Genomic DNA, 13,754 nt, shown 5'->3' with positions numbered 1-13,754 from the left:
TTGCAGCAGCAAAAGTGTAAGTTTAAATGTAGTCCTTTGCAATCACAATAATATTACAGGGAAACTGCTTGAATGGTAGCCCATTCATTTATTTCATTTAGGTAAAATCTCGCGGGGGAGAAGCGCACTTGGCAGCAGTTTAAGATGAAATATAAAAACATTGTTCAAACAGGTGAGACCTCGGCATGGAAGTACCTCATTTAGATCATGTTTTACACTGTAAGGTAAATATTAAGTGGCTATTTGACTGTGCAGTTATTTTATCCCCAACATAATGCTGTTTTCACACACATAAACTATGTCTTCTCATCTATATCATGTTCTGTTAAATACTTATGCCTATTTAAACTAACACAGACTTCTACTGAGCCAACAGAAAGAAGGCAGATGCCCGTAAAACGGGTGGTGGCCCAGCACCGCCACCTCTAACGGAAGGCTAGTGGCTGAGGGAATCCACCCCCAAGACACGAGTGTCTTTATAAGATATAATAGGCCTATATATGTCTTTTTTAAGCCTATTCATAAAAATATTTATTTGTCTTTTCTTTTTTTTCTTTTGTCCCAACACATTCTGATGGTGCCGCTCAAAAAGATAATTGTCTTTAAATGCAAAAATCTATCCGCGGTCTGATAACCATCTCCGACGAATATTTATTTCTCTGCGCAATAATGCTGCACCTTCATCCACGGGATCGTTGTCAAAAGGACATGTTGGTGAAAAAAGTTGCCTCCTACTGTGCCTAATGGACTTATAGAAGTAGAAGAACTCGCTCTGCTGACTGAATGAATGAGGAAATCAAATGTCGTGTGTGGCTGAAAGAGGGCGGAGACAGAAAGAAACTCGAGGTTTCTTGATAAAACCTGGTCCCGACCAGGTTAGGTTCAGAGAGTCTGTTACTACGGTAACTGACCGTGAGGTTAAGTTACCTCTCTTTGTGAAACAGGCTAGAGTTACCCCTCTTTCTCAGGGTTGAGTTACCTCCCTTTGTGAAACGGAAAACTCAGGGTTTCCCTCATTTCAGGGTTAATCAACTCAGAGTTTTCACTAAACCTGCTACGTGAAACGGACCTCTGGAGTAGAAGCTCCTGGTGAGGGATGTTTGCAGTCTGGGCCGCATGTTGGCCATGGAATTAAGCTCCTGGAGGTTAATTTTTGCAGTTAGTTTTTCCTATTGGTTACTTTATTTTCATATTTTTTAAACATATTTTATTATGATTTTTCATTGACATTTAAACGTGAACATTATATTCCCATCTGGCAAAAATAATAATAATAATAATAATAATAATAAAATAAATAAAATAAAATAAAGAAACAGATAAACATCAACAATAATAAAACAAACAAAATTATACTAATGTAGATAAATAATAATTAATACAACAAAATTACATCCCAATAGGGTCACAGCAGTGCACAAATTGCAGAACTTGTACAGTTAATCACAATTCAAGTTTCCAGAAAGTCTATTAGTTACTTTATGTATTTATTTTTAAACATGTTTTTATTAAGATTTTTCATTGATTTAAACAATCTCATTTAAACATGAACATTATATCCACATCTGGCAATAATAATAATAATAATAATAATAAAATAAAAAAAATAGAATAAAAATAAATAAACAGATAAACATAGAATAAAACAAACAAAATGATACTAATGTAGATAAATAATAATTAATAAAACAAAATTACATTCCAATAGGGTCACAGCAGTGCACAAATTGCAGAACTTGTACAGTTAATCACAATTCAAGGTTGTGAGTTTCCAGAAAGTCTGTTTGTTACTTTATTCTCTGTCATGCAGCGTTGTGCACATGTCCCTTAACCAGGTGAAGTGTTGAATCAAGCCTCCTTCCACCACTTAGACCTGTTTCTGAGCTTTAAAGGAAAGTTTGGAATCAATCACAACTCCAAGGTGCTTTTATTCAGATGTTTCAGACCCATACAGCACTGCTTTAACCAGGCGGTAACACCAAGCACAGTTTCTACCACCCTGTACACACATTACAGCTCCCTGTAACACTCCCTGCTGCAATGCTTTTATTTTATGTGAAGCACTGAACTGTTTTGTACATGAAATGTGCTACAAATAAATTTGATTTGATGATCATTATAATACAAGTTAAACATTAATGGGCCGAGGATTGAGCCCTGCGGGACCACATGTCAGTGCTAAAACGCACGAAGGAAGACAGGATTTGACGTTGAGGCTGTTTCTTTGCAGGAACACCAAAAAGGAGTCGGAGCTGGCGGGAGCCCTGCAGAGGCTCAAAGACCTGGAGGCCCTGCTGAACTCCAAGGACGCCTCTTTGACGACGGCTCTGGGGGAGAAGAGGAACCTCGAGGGGGAAAACCGGGACCTGAAGGCGCAGGTTACCAAGGTAGACCCGGACCCACCCGAACAACTCAAACACGTTTGGGTTCAGACGTTCGACCCTCGTCGTCTCTTTCTTTGTGACACTGATGTCAGGAACCAGAGATGGGGACTCAAGTCACTGTGACTTGGACTCGAGTCGACTTGAGTTGCTGTTTTGATGACTTGTGACTTGACTTGACAAAAAATAAAAGACTTGAGACTCGACTCGGACTTGGAAGTTAAAGACTCGGCACTTGACTTGACTTGAGACACGATGACTTGAATGACTTGAGTGTTAAGCATCTAGCATAACTTCCAACTTTGTTCGTCATTTGAAGATCCATTCTGACCAATAAGTGCTTGTCAAATTAGCTAATATTATCCTGTTAGCCTAGTCGGTAGTTAGCTAACATTAGCTTGATATGATACGGGGTGGACAGGTTGGACACATTGGCCAATGATGTTTGCTGACAGTTACTTATATCTTTGTCTTTTCACTTTATTAAGATCAGATTCTGCAGCTAAAATTGCAATAATAAGGTGACTTTGACTTGACTTGAATTGATTTGCTCAAGAAAAAATTACTTGGGACTTACTTGAGACTTGAAAGCTAAGACCTGAGACTTACTTGAGACTTGAAGGCTAAGACTTGAGACTTGAAAGCTAAGACTTAAGACTTGCACATGTGTGACTTGGTCCCATCTCTATCAGGAACCAGCAGGAACCAGAAACAGCCGTATTTCACTCTAACTCTTCATGTCTGTTTAGGAGTTTATGCTTCAGAGTGTCTGAGGAAGCAGAACCAGGATCTGGAGACTTTTTGTTGACCTCAGCAGGACAGAATTTCTCTGTTAAAGTCGTCCATTTTGACTCGTTTCTTACTGTGTTTGCTGCGTGATTTTATTCATATTTACTTGCATATGGGTGGCCGTGGCTCAGTGGTTAGAGTCGGTCGTCCAATAACCGGAAGGTTGGCAGTTCGATTCCCACTCTCACCACTCAAAAAAGATTGGTGGAACTGATAGCTGGAGGGGTGTCAGTCCACCTCCTTGTCACACCTGAGGTGCCCTTGAGCAAGGCACCGTACCCCCATGCTCCCCGGGCGCCTCATGGCTGCCCACCACTCCAGGTTGGCATCTGTTTCTGAGTGTGCATGTGTGTGTCAGCAGGTGCCAACCTGGATGGGTTAAAAGCAGATCTACCTTCGGGTATAAATAAAGTCACCTTACCATATGCTTGTGTGTTTCTCAGTTGGAAACCAGCCTGGGGGATGCCAGGAAGCAGCTGCAGGATGAGATGCTGAGGAGGGTGGATGGAGAGAATCGCATTCAGACTCTGAAAGAGGAGCTGGAGTTTCAGAAGAACCTCTACTCTGAGGTCCGGCTCTCTAACACAAACGGATGTTAGAAAAAGGGAACAGCCGAGAGTAACTTTTCAAACTTCTTCAACAGGAACTACGGGAGGTAAAAAGGCGGCACGAGTCCCGTATGGTTGAGTTGGATAACGGCCACCAGCAGGAGTTTGAAAGCAAGCTGGCCGAGGCGCTGACGGACATGCGCAGCCAGCACGAGCTGCAGATCAAAATGTACAAGGAGGAGATCGAGAAGACCTACAACACCAAGGTAGGGAAGGCACGTTTCCTGCTTCAGCACGGCTGAGTTACAGCTTTCACAGCCTGTGTTTGTGCGTTTAAGCTGGAAAACGCCCGTCAGTCGGCGGACAGGAGCAGTCACCTGGTCGGGGCGGCGCACGAGGAGCTGCAGCAAACGCGGATCCGCCTGGAGTCCACGTCGGCTCAGCTCAGCCAGTTGCAGAAGCAGGTTGTCAGAAACAAGAACTGCTCACACAACACTTAAAGGGATAGTTCGCCTCTTTTCTGACATGAAGGTGTATGACATCCCATATCAGCAACATCATTTATGAACATTTTCTTACCCCCTGCTACGTCCTGTGAGCCGAGTTCCAGCCTCGTTTTGGCGTTGACGAAGGTACTCCGGCTAGTTGGCTGGGGTTTAAAAAATAAAACGTTTTGCTTCTCAAAACAATATGCGTTCAACAGAGTAATACATTTGCATCACAAAATGGTTCTCTAGGAAAAAGTCAGACCTCATAATCTCTTGGCCCTATTTTCTCTCCCTTCGTATCACTGCCTGCTGTGCAGACCGTGTAGGCCGAAGTGCAGACCGAGCAGCAAACACCGTAACAGGCGCGGCTGGCAGCAGGCAGTGATACGAAGGCCTATTTTTTCAAAGAAGTGCAAACATTTGGGATACTGACACTTTTGGATTTTTAGCATGTTTAGTTGTAGCTAGCTAGTGTAAGCTAAGAGCTAAGAGTAGGGATAGATTTCTTTTGTTGGTTAAAAACTGTAATCCAGATTTGATCATTTTAAAGCTGCTTGTTTTAAAACAGTTTAGAACATGAGAACCTAAAATAATAAAAAAAAAGCAGAATAGTTTTGCAAAGAGCTAAATAAAAATTACACTGAATTTACAGTGCTGTTAATTTGAGATGAAAACATTTTTATTCTTAAACTAAGTGTGTAGAGCGAGCAGCAAACACCGTAACAGGCGCGGCTGTCGGCTGTCGGCAGCAGGCAGTGATACGAAGGGTGAGAAAATATGGCCAAGAGATTGTGAGGTCTGACTTTTTTCTTGGAGAACGATTTTGTGATGCAAATGTATTACTCTGTTGAACGCATATTGTTTTGAGAAGCAAAACGCTTTATTTTTTAAACCCCAGCCAACTAGCCGGTCTACCTTCATCAACGCCAAAACGAGGCTGGAACTTGGCTCACAGGACGCAGCAGGGGGTAAGAAAATGTTCATAAATGATGTTGCTGATATGGGATGTCATACAGCTTCGTGCCAAAAGAGGCGAACTGTCCCTTTAAGATTAAAAAATTAGAATTTAAAAAAGCAGTAGTGGTGCATGATGGGAAATAATCTCAGAAAAATCTAGGTTTTGCAACCCTGAAAGATCTGAAGCTTTAGCCTGAGACTTAAAACTAGATGTGAGATGTGTGGGAGGCATTACTGGTTTGGACGGTCTCAGATTGTGATGACTCATATTTTCGTGTCTGGTCCAGCTGGCGGCTCGCGAGGCGAAGGTGAGGGACCTCGAAGACGCTCTGTCTCGGGAGCGGGACACCACGCGTCGCCTGCTGGGAGACAAAGATCGAGAGATGGCGGAGATGAGGCAGCGGATGCAGCAGCAGCTGGACGAGTATCAGGAGCTGCTTGATGTCAAGCTGGCTCTGGATATGGAGATCTGTGCCTACAGGAAGCTCCTGGAGGGGGAGGAGGAAAGGTCGGTCCGGCTCACAGTCAGTGGGGTCACATGGTACTGAAAGGATCGGATTATTGGCTAAATTATAGATAGATAGATAGATAGATAGATAGATAGATAGATAGATAGATAGATAGATAGATAGATACTTTATTCATCCCAATTTGGGAAATTGTTTTGTTGCAGCAGCATACAGTAAAACATATGAAAACAATTAAAGTAGTAAAAACAAGCAAATAGAATAGAATAAAATAAAAATAGTGAATAAACATTCGCTATGTACAAAGAATGAGTGGAGTAAGGGTAATTATTAGGGCTGGGCAACAATTAAAACTTTTAATCTAATTAATCACATGATTTCCCTGATTAATCACGATTAATCGCATTTGTACCCAGAATCCAAAAATTAATCCAAAAGTAGCGTATAGCTTTTAGCATTCAGCTTTATTTTAAATGTGCTGCCATATGAATGAAAGTGCCATAACATTTGTTGTGCAAACACACTTTTAACATCAGCATCTTTCTGTAATTTTTATGTAGAAGCCTCACTCCACTGTCTGTTTCCTTGAATGACTTGCTGCTATCAGTTGTGTGTTTTGCCTTTAAGTGATATTTTAGACTGGAACTACTACGGTGAGAAGACAATTCAACTTGGCTGTAAATGCAGGAGTTTTTTAAAAAATTTATTTTGAAATACGTGCTTTTATGTTGAAACAAGTAACACAGGAAGTAGCGCCGGTTAATTCTGTTAGCTTCACACCTGTAGTGGTGATGTTACCTGCTAGTTTATTTTTATTTTATTACTCCATGCTTCGTGGTGTTTGCTGTAACTGTGTGAATGTGATGCATTCAACAGACTTTTATAATAATAAAACCTGCGTTAATGCGCGATAAAATATTTATCGGCGTTAAATAATTAACAAGTTAACGCGATAATAACGAGTTAACTCGCTCAGCCCTAGTAATTCTCCTTGGATATATGGCGGTGAATGAATGGGATCAGAGGCACAAAGCGTGTCATACCCCGGTATGATAGGTGGTGCTGTACCCATTCCAACTGTTGCTAATAGAGCCACTTCCTGTTGACCTCTTCACCACCAACAACAACAACAAACTCAGGCATTGGAGAAAGATGGAGAACGCAGAGCAAGATGAAGCTACGTCCCTCTACATTTGGTCTGTGATGAGCTGCTTGTTGCACAAACTCGATGCCCAACGGAGCATTCTCCATCGCGTTGTTTGTTTCTTTCTGATGGCGACAACAACAGTAATATCGTCTCCTTTGACTTCCAGGTCACGACCCCGGAAAAAAACATCTGGAGCATGACAGAACGCAAAGTCTAATTCACCACGTGCTTCAGCGTCTACAAGCAGGTTTAGAGTGACTTTCAACCCAGTTATCTCGGGGTCTTAATCCGATCTGATCCAATTCTTAGTCAGATTAAGGTGTCTACATGCACTTAATAACTCAATCTTATTGTAATTTAGCCAATAATCCGATCCTTTCAGTGCCATGTGACCCCACTGAGTGACCGTGTATCTACTGGACAAAGGAAATAAATCTGTAATTTATTTTCCACTCGTTCATTTTATGGTTTTGGCGGTTTCGGCCTTCCATACATACTACATCAAAGCCATTCTGGATAAACAGGCTCTTAGTTAAAGTTTACAGATATCAGCATTTTCCAACTTTGTGGAGCAAAATAAGTAGAAGTTGTAGTTCAGAGTTGTTGTTCAACTTAAAGAGAAGAGGTCTTAATCCGATCCGATCCAATTTATGGTCAGATTAAGGTGTCTACATGAATTTAAAGGCCTACAGAAAGCTAACACTACACCCAATACATAATGATAATACATACACAGAGGAACAATAATGATCATTGGACCCTACACCAAAACATTTCATAAACGCATGAAATTTGCGATTTTGAATTTGCCGCTTGGAAATCCTTCCTGGAATTCCAGACTGGGGGCGGGGCTTCCGTGCGACGTCACATGTGCCATGGTTTTTCCTGGCTGCCGCTATTGTAGTATGCTTGTTGAGTGGTGAAGGCAATAAAACGTTGGGTTCAGTGCAGTTTTTATTGCGAGTAGATGTACGTGCTGTGGGTGCGTGTGTTGCCCTCAGCACCAGCAGCTCACACCACCGGGGACAGAGGAAGCAGAGAGACCTGCGGTCGGAACTCTGTGTCTCCCTGTTCGCCTGCCTCCTCTCTGGTGAAATTAGCCGGATCGCATCCCGCCGTGTTCAGCTCCCTGCGGTGCGGACACTCAGGGGGAATCCACCTGGCGGAGAGCGGACACACCTCGGGATGGTTGCCCTGAAATCAGCCGGCAGAGCGATCATCAAGCGTCAAGAGATGTCAAGAAATGATCGCTCTGCCGGCTGATTTCCGCTCTTCACCTGGCGGAGAGTGTGTCCGCTCTCCGCCAGGTGGATTCCCCCTGAGCGTCCACACCGCAGGGAGCTGAACACGGCGGGATGGCTCCGGCTGATTTCACCAGAGAGGAGGCAGGCGAACAGGGAGACACAGAGTTCCGACCGCAGGTCTCTCTGCTTCCTCTGTCCCCGGTGGTGTGAGCTGCTGGTGCTGAGGGCAACACACGCACCCACAGCACTTCGTACATCTACTCGCAATAAAAAAAAAAAAAAAAAAAAAAAATCACCATGATCACCATCATCGTCCCCACTGCTCTCGGACTCGGACCCACTGTCACTGGCAATGGCTGGCTCGAACCTGTATGGTTGTAGCCCCAATCCCTCCTCGGTTTCTTCCTCAGGCTCTTCATTGTCTTCTTCATTGTCATCAACAATATTAGGCTCGAAATTTGCCGTGAAGAAGCTGTCCAGGTCTGGCAAACTTCTGGCTTCGCTACTAGAACTACTAGTGTCAGACATGGTGATTGTTCCAGCAGTTGGCACGCGTGACGTCACGCACCTGTCGTCGGTTTGCCAAAATTCGAGTCAAATGTGGTGATAGTTTATTGGGCCTAATCAGGACTATCCAGGGGCCTAAAATTATTTTAAAATCATAAAAAAATTCCATGGTATATAAGGAATCGATCTGCTATTTCAGTTTTGTGCAAAAAAAAAAAAATCACCTTTCTGTAGGCCTTTAATAACTCAATATTATTGTAATTTAGCCCATAATCCAATCCTTTCAGTGCCATGTGACCCCGCTGAGTGAGATTATTCTGTAGCGTATTTCCTCTTTCATCACCGACATCTTCCTCGTGTCCGTCCCCGCAGGCTGCGTCTGTCCCCCAGCCCGCCTCCCACCAGAGTGTCCGGAGGTCGATCCTCCTCCTCGGTAGCTCACTCCCGATCCGTCCACTCCTCCGCCAAGAGACGCCGGCCCAACGACACCGACAGCGAGGCCTCCAGCTTCACGGGCGGAGCTGTGGCCCGCACCCGCATCACCCAGCAGGCGTCGGCCAGCGGCCGGGTCACCGTGGACGAGGTGGACCTGGAGGGGAAATATGTCCGACTGGGCAACAAAGCCGATGAGGTGAGACGGTGAAGGTCGTTCCTTTTTAATGGAGAGTGAAGCTTTTTCTGAGCTGACCTGGTTTGGTGTCAGCAGAGAGTTTTACCCGCTAACACAACGCTTTTATCCCACCGTGATGTTGCTGCTGCAGGATCAGAACCTGGGGAACTGGCAGCTGAGGCGGCAGGTGGGATCCGGCCCACCAATCGTCTTCAAGTTCCCGGCTAAGTTCACCTTGAAGGCCGGCCAGAGGGTCACGGTTAGTAGCACCATTTTATTTTATTTTATTTTATTTTTTAGGGACCGAGTAGTGAAACTGCAAGGACCCTATTGAATCTGAAAGGATTCTTCTTCTTGCTTTCTTTTTTTCTTATTCTTTGCAAAAGGTACTCGAAAACTCAGGAAATTTTGCGAGCACCACCTGCCAGTCAACGACATGAAAGAATCTAAACTTTATATTTTTGGGAGTTGCTCATTGACTCTGTAGCGCCCCCTACGATGCTTAAAAATGGTCCCTTATTGGGGTTAGTTTCGCGTGGGACGACGACATTCGGTACACTCATTCATCATGCCCAGACGCACAAAAAAAGTCTCTGCCGCCATGGTCCCACGTCCACAGGAAGGCAGCCATTTTGGATGGAAAGTGAGTTTTGGTGCCATTTTTGACCGATTGTGACCTTGACCTTGCATGTGATCGAACTCGTCCTACAGATTTAATGCTACAAGCTTCAAATTTGGCCAGATTACTCTTAAGACATGGGAGGGACAAAATCATTGGGCATCTTTTTCAAAACTTAAAGGGCGTGGGGACGCCTCAAAGTTTGATGACTCGCCATCACTCGCCACAAATAATGAAGTCGCTTATAACTCCCACATACATTATCCAATCTGTCCCACACTCCATACGGTGAATGCTGGAACCAGCCTGAACGCGTACATATTATCATAGTGACATCCACCTATAGCGCCACCTGCTGGGGGCTGGAACGTCTTTTTTTTTTTCAACACCTCAGCCTTGATCGAACTCCTCCTACAGATTTAATGCTACAAGCTTCAAACTTGGCCAGGTTACTCTTAAGACAAACATTCAATGAAAAACTTTTCCAAACTCTGGCGTGGCCAGGCGGTGAAAATCGTGTGATGGCGTTTGTGGTTTGAAAGCCTTATCATCATCGCAAAGTCATGAAACTTGGCACACACGTCCACCCTGTCGACCTCGTACGTATGTAAAAGGTATCGTGTGTGGGCGGAGACAAAATGGCTCAGTGGCGCCCCCTAGAAATGTTCAAAAACCCCTCCGCATTGGGGTTATTATGTGCTCGTACGTACGCAAAGGGTATCGTGCGTGTGGGCAGAGCTGCGCGACTACGACGTCCCGCGCGTCCTCCAATGTGCGCACAGGCTCGGTCCCGCTTACAGCTGCTTGCAGCTTTCTAGTTTATTTTTTTATATATATATACATACATATGTGTGCTACATACTTACTGATTAACATACTTACATATGTGTGCTACATGTTTAATTGATGAAAAGTGCTTTATGAATAAATTTGATTTGATTTGATTTTGATCTCCAACCAGGTCCAAAAATCTAATCTACGAGCTTGTATCTGATCTTTTCTGTTCCACCAGATTTGGGCCTCTAATGCAGGTAGAACCCACAGTCCCCCCTCGGACCTGGTGTGGAAGAGTCAGCCCTCCTGGGGCACCGGGGACCTGCTGCAGACCACCCTGATGGGCGCCAACGGAGAGGTGCTTCCCACACTCGATGCTGTTGGACGGGCCCTTCGTTTAAACCTTCAGGACCTGAATATAACCGTGAAGCTGGTCTTTAAATGAGGCTTTTTCTTCCAGGAAATGGCCATGAGGAAGGTCACCCGCACGCAGTTTGAAGAGGAGGATGACGACATGGTGAGAGAAATGATGTTCATGACTCATGTTCAGGACAAAACAAACTTCTGATAAATGACTCTGATGATCATCAGATTTAACCCCAAACACCTTCAGAACCTCCAGCTGAGCCTCTCAGACACTTTAAAGTTCAGATTTTAACATTTCTAAGTGACTTTTACGGAGAATTAGGGACAAAAACAACTATTTTTTGCAACTTTTAATAATTCAGTGACTCTGGTTTCTCTCTTCATACATCTACTGAGTCCTGGTCAGATCCACTGGTCAGATCCACTGGTCAGATCCACTGGATCCTGGTTAAATCCACTGGTTCCTGCTTAGATCCACTGGTTAGATCCACTGGATCCTGCTTAGATCCACTGGTTCCTGGTTAGATCCACTGGTCAGATCCACTGGATCCTGCTTAGAGCCACTGGTTAGATCCACTGGATCCTGCTTAGATCCACTGGTTCCTGGTTAGATCCACTGGTTAGATCCACTGGTTAGATCCACTGGTTCCTGCTTAGATCCACTGAATCCTGCTTGGATCCACTGGTTCCAGGTTAGATTCACTGGTTAGATCCACTGGTTAGATCCACTGGATCCTGGTTAGATCCACTGGTCAGATCCACTGGGTCCTGGTTAGATCCACTGAGTCCTGCTTAGATCCACTGGTTAGATCCACTGGTTAGATCCACTGGATCCTGGTTAGATCCACTGCTTAGATCCACTGGATCCTGGTTAGATCCACTGGTCAGATCCACTGGGTCCTGGTTAGATCCACTGGTTAGATCCACTGAGTCCTGCTTAGATCCACTGGTTAGATCCACTGAGTCCTGCTTAGATCCACTGGTTAGATCCACTGGATCCTGGTTAGATCCACTGGTTAGATCCACTGCTTAGATCCACTGGTTAGATCCACTGGTTATATCCACTGGTTAGATCCACTGGTTAGATCCACTGGATCCTGGTTAGATCCACTGGTTCCTGGTTAGATCCACTGGATCCTGGTTAGATCCACTGGATCCTGAGTGTCTCTCGGCCTCAGCAGGTGGCCCACAGCACCTGTGGGGATGGCGAGTACAACCTGCGCAGCCGGACGGTCGTCTGCGGCTCCTGCGGACTTCCTTCGGACAAATCCAGCAGCTGCTCCGTGTCCTCGGCCTCGCGCTCCTTCCGCAGCGGCGGCGTCTCCGAGGGTCTGCTGCCGCAGTCCTACGTGTTCAGCACCAGCACGCCTCGCAAGGTGGGTCAAGCATGGCCGGCGTGTCGGTATCAGATCCGGGAATGAATTAACAGGCCTGGATCTGAATCTTAAAGTACATTTACTTATGTTTTCCTCTTTCTTTCTTTCGTTCGTCTGTTTAATATAAACATGAAGTTGGAGGTTTTTTCTGTTCAGAGTGATAAACAGAGAGCAGCCAAACTCATTTTGCCTGTGATGATACTGACTCAGTCAAACTTTCCTCTCAGACTGGAGGCAGAATGGAGAGCTGCCCGATCATGTGACGTCCTGGATCCACGTCGAAGTACTTTCACCTTCATTAACTTTCAGTTTTTACTTGTTTAGTCGCCTTTAGCTCTTAGCTCAGTTCATTGCCTTATAGCAGTGTTCAGTATACCATCTGCTTTTTTAAAATGATGTACATAAATAAGCATGCTCACAAAGCCTTTTTTTAAAGTAAAGTGCTGATTAAAGCAACTTTTTTTGCCTGTTCTGGCAGTATAAACGACATATATGATCATTTTATAAGCCTTTGCTTGATAAAAACCTTGTAATGTGTCCTTTAATATCTGATGTAGCCGGTAGTTGAAGCATATATTTGACAGTTAAATCTGATTTATTTTGAGAAAGAAAATATTTCTTGTGTCCTTCGATCAGTGACAGTAAATTGAAAAATGTCTCAGATTTTACAGAATATTTTTGTATTTTGATGATACGAATAAAAACACGTTTTCATGCAACTAAAAGGACTGTTTGAGTTGTTAAACTCTGTTAAAGCATCAACGTCTGAAACGTCAACAGAAGAAGTGATCAACAGAAATGCATCCTGCGTTATTCGTGCACATCCTCAAAAAGTGACGCCACACCAGCTGCAATATGTAGGTGACCTGCGAGGTCAGAGGGTCGGGCAGCGGGAAAAATGGTGGAAAGTGAGAAAGTCTGCAGCTACCCACATGTTTACGCTGTGTCTGTTACATGGTTCAGTGATAAATATGCTGCGGAAATAACTTCCAAGAGATCAGAAACAGAGTGGGGACGGTGCCGATGGTGTGTTAGTATCCAGCTTGAGTCATCTGGTGGGTCCAAGTGGAATCATCCAGTAACAGGTGGAGTAAACAGGCAAGTATTTGAACAATTACACCCACGACGGAGCAGGTTGCTTACATGACGGTGTGATTTAAGAACAGGTATGTTCCTGCCCTAAGAGTCAGGTGATCAGGGCCGGTTTTTGCTATGTGCAATGTGGGCAACAGCCCGGGGCGCACTCTATGTGAGGGCGCCCGAAAAAACAAACAAACAAAAAAAAAAAAAAACACGCCAGTTTTCTAGACTACCGCTAATTTCCATGTCAAGTTAGTGGAGGAGGGGGGTGTAGACTGATCCCAGGCCACAACACAAACTGCTTCCAATCCAAATAAACTGTATTTCATTCCTAAAATGGACATAAACGCATATACATTCGTGTTATTAACTGGGTTATGTGAAAAAATGTAATAAAAATA

General features: G+C 44.2%; 1 protein-coding gene across 3 annotated transcripts in view; it reads left to right on the top strand.

Moving 5' to 3' along the window:
- Positions 1-13,434, top strand: part of LOC142368299 (lamin-A-like) — a 29,592-nt gene extending 16,158 nt beyond the window's left edge. For 2 of the 3 annotated variants that reach the window (XM_075450426.1, XM_075450427.1), the window contains exons 4-14: positions 2,231-2,387; positions 3,614-3,739; positions 3,814-3,984; positions 4,057-4,182; positions 5,451-5,671; positions 8,901-9,159; positions 9,290-9,397; positions 10,770-10,889; positions 10,992-11,048; positions 12,076-12,273; positions 12,501-13,434. In XM_075450426.1, the coding sequence (XP_075306541.1) occupies positions 2,231-2,387; positions 3,614-3,739; positions 3,814-3,984; positions 4,057-4,182; positions 5,451-5,671; positions 8,901-9,159; positions 9,290-9,397; positions 10,770-10,889; positions 10,992-11,048; positions 12,076-12,273; positions 12,501-12,536 (1,579 nt within the window). In that variant the 3' untranslated portion in view covers positions 12,537-13,434. The remainder of the gene's footprint in view (positions 1-2,230; positions 2,388-3,613; positions 3,740-3,813; positions 3,985-4,056; positions 4,183-5,450; positions 5,672-8,900; positions 9,160-9,289; positions 9,398-10,769; positions 10,890-10,991; positions 11,049-12,075; positions 12,274-12,500) is intronic. The other variant, XM_075450428.1, reaches the window with a different exon arrangement.
- The last annotated feature ends 320 nt before the right edge of the window (positions 13,435-13,754 follow it).

This window comes from Odontesthes bonariensis, chromosome 18 (genome assembly GCF_027942865.1).
Source record: "Odontesthes bonariensis isolate fOdoBon6 chromosome 18, fOdoBon6.hap1, whole genome shotgun sequence".
Classification (NCBI taxonomy): Eukaryota; Metazoa; Chordata; class Actinopteri; order Atheriniformes; family Atherinopsidae; genus Odontesthes; species Odontesthes bonariensis.
This window is presented reverse-complemented; position numbering and strand designations above follow the sequence as displayed.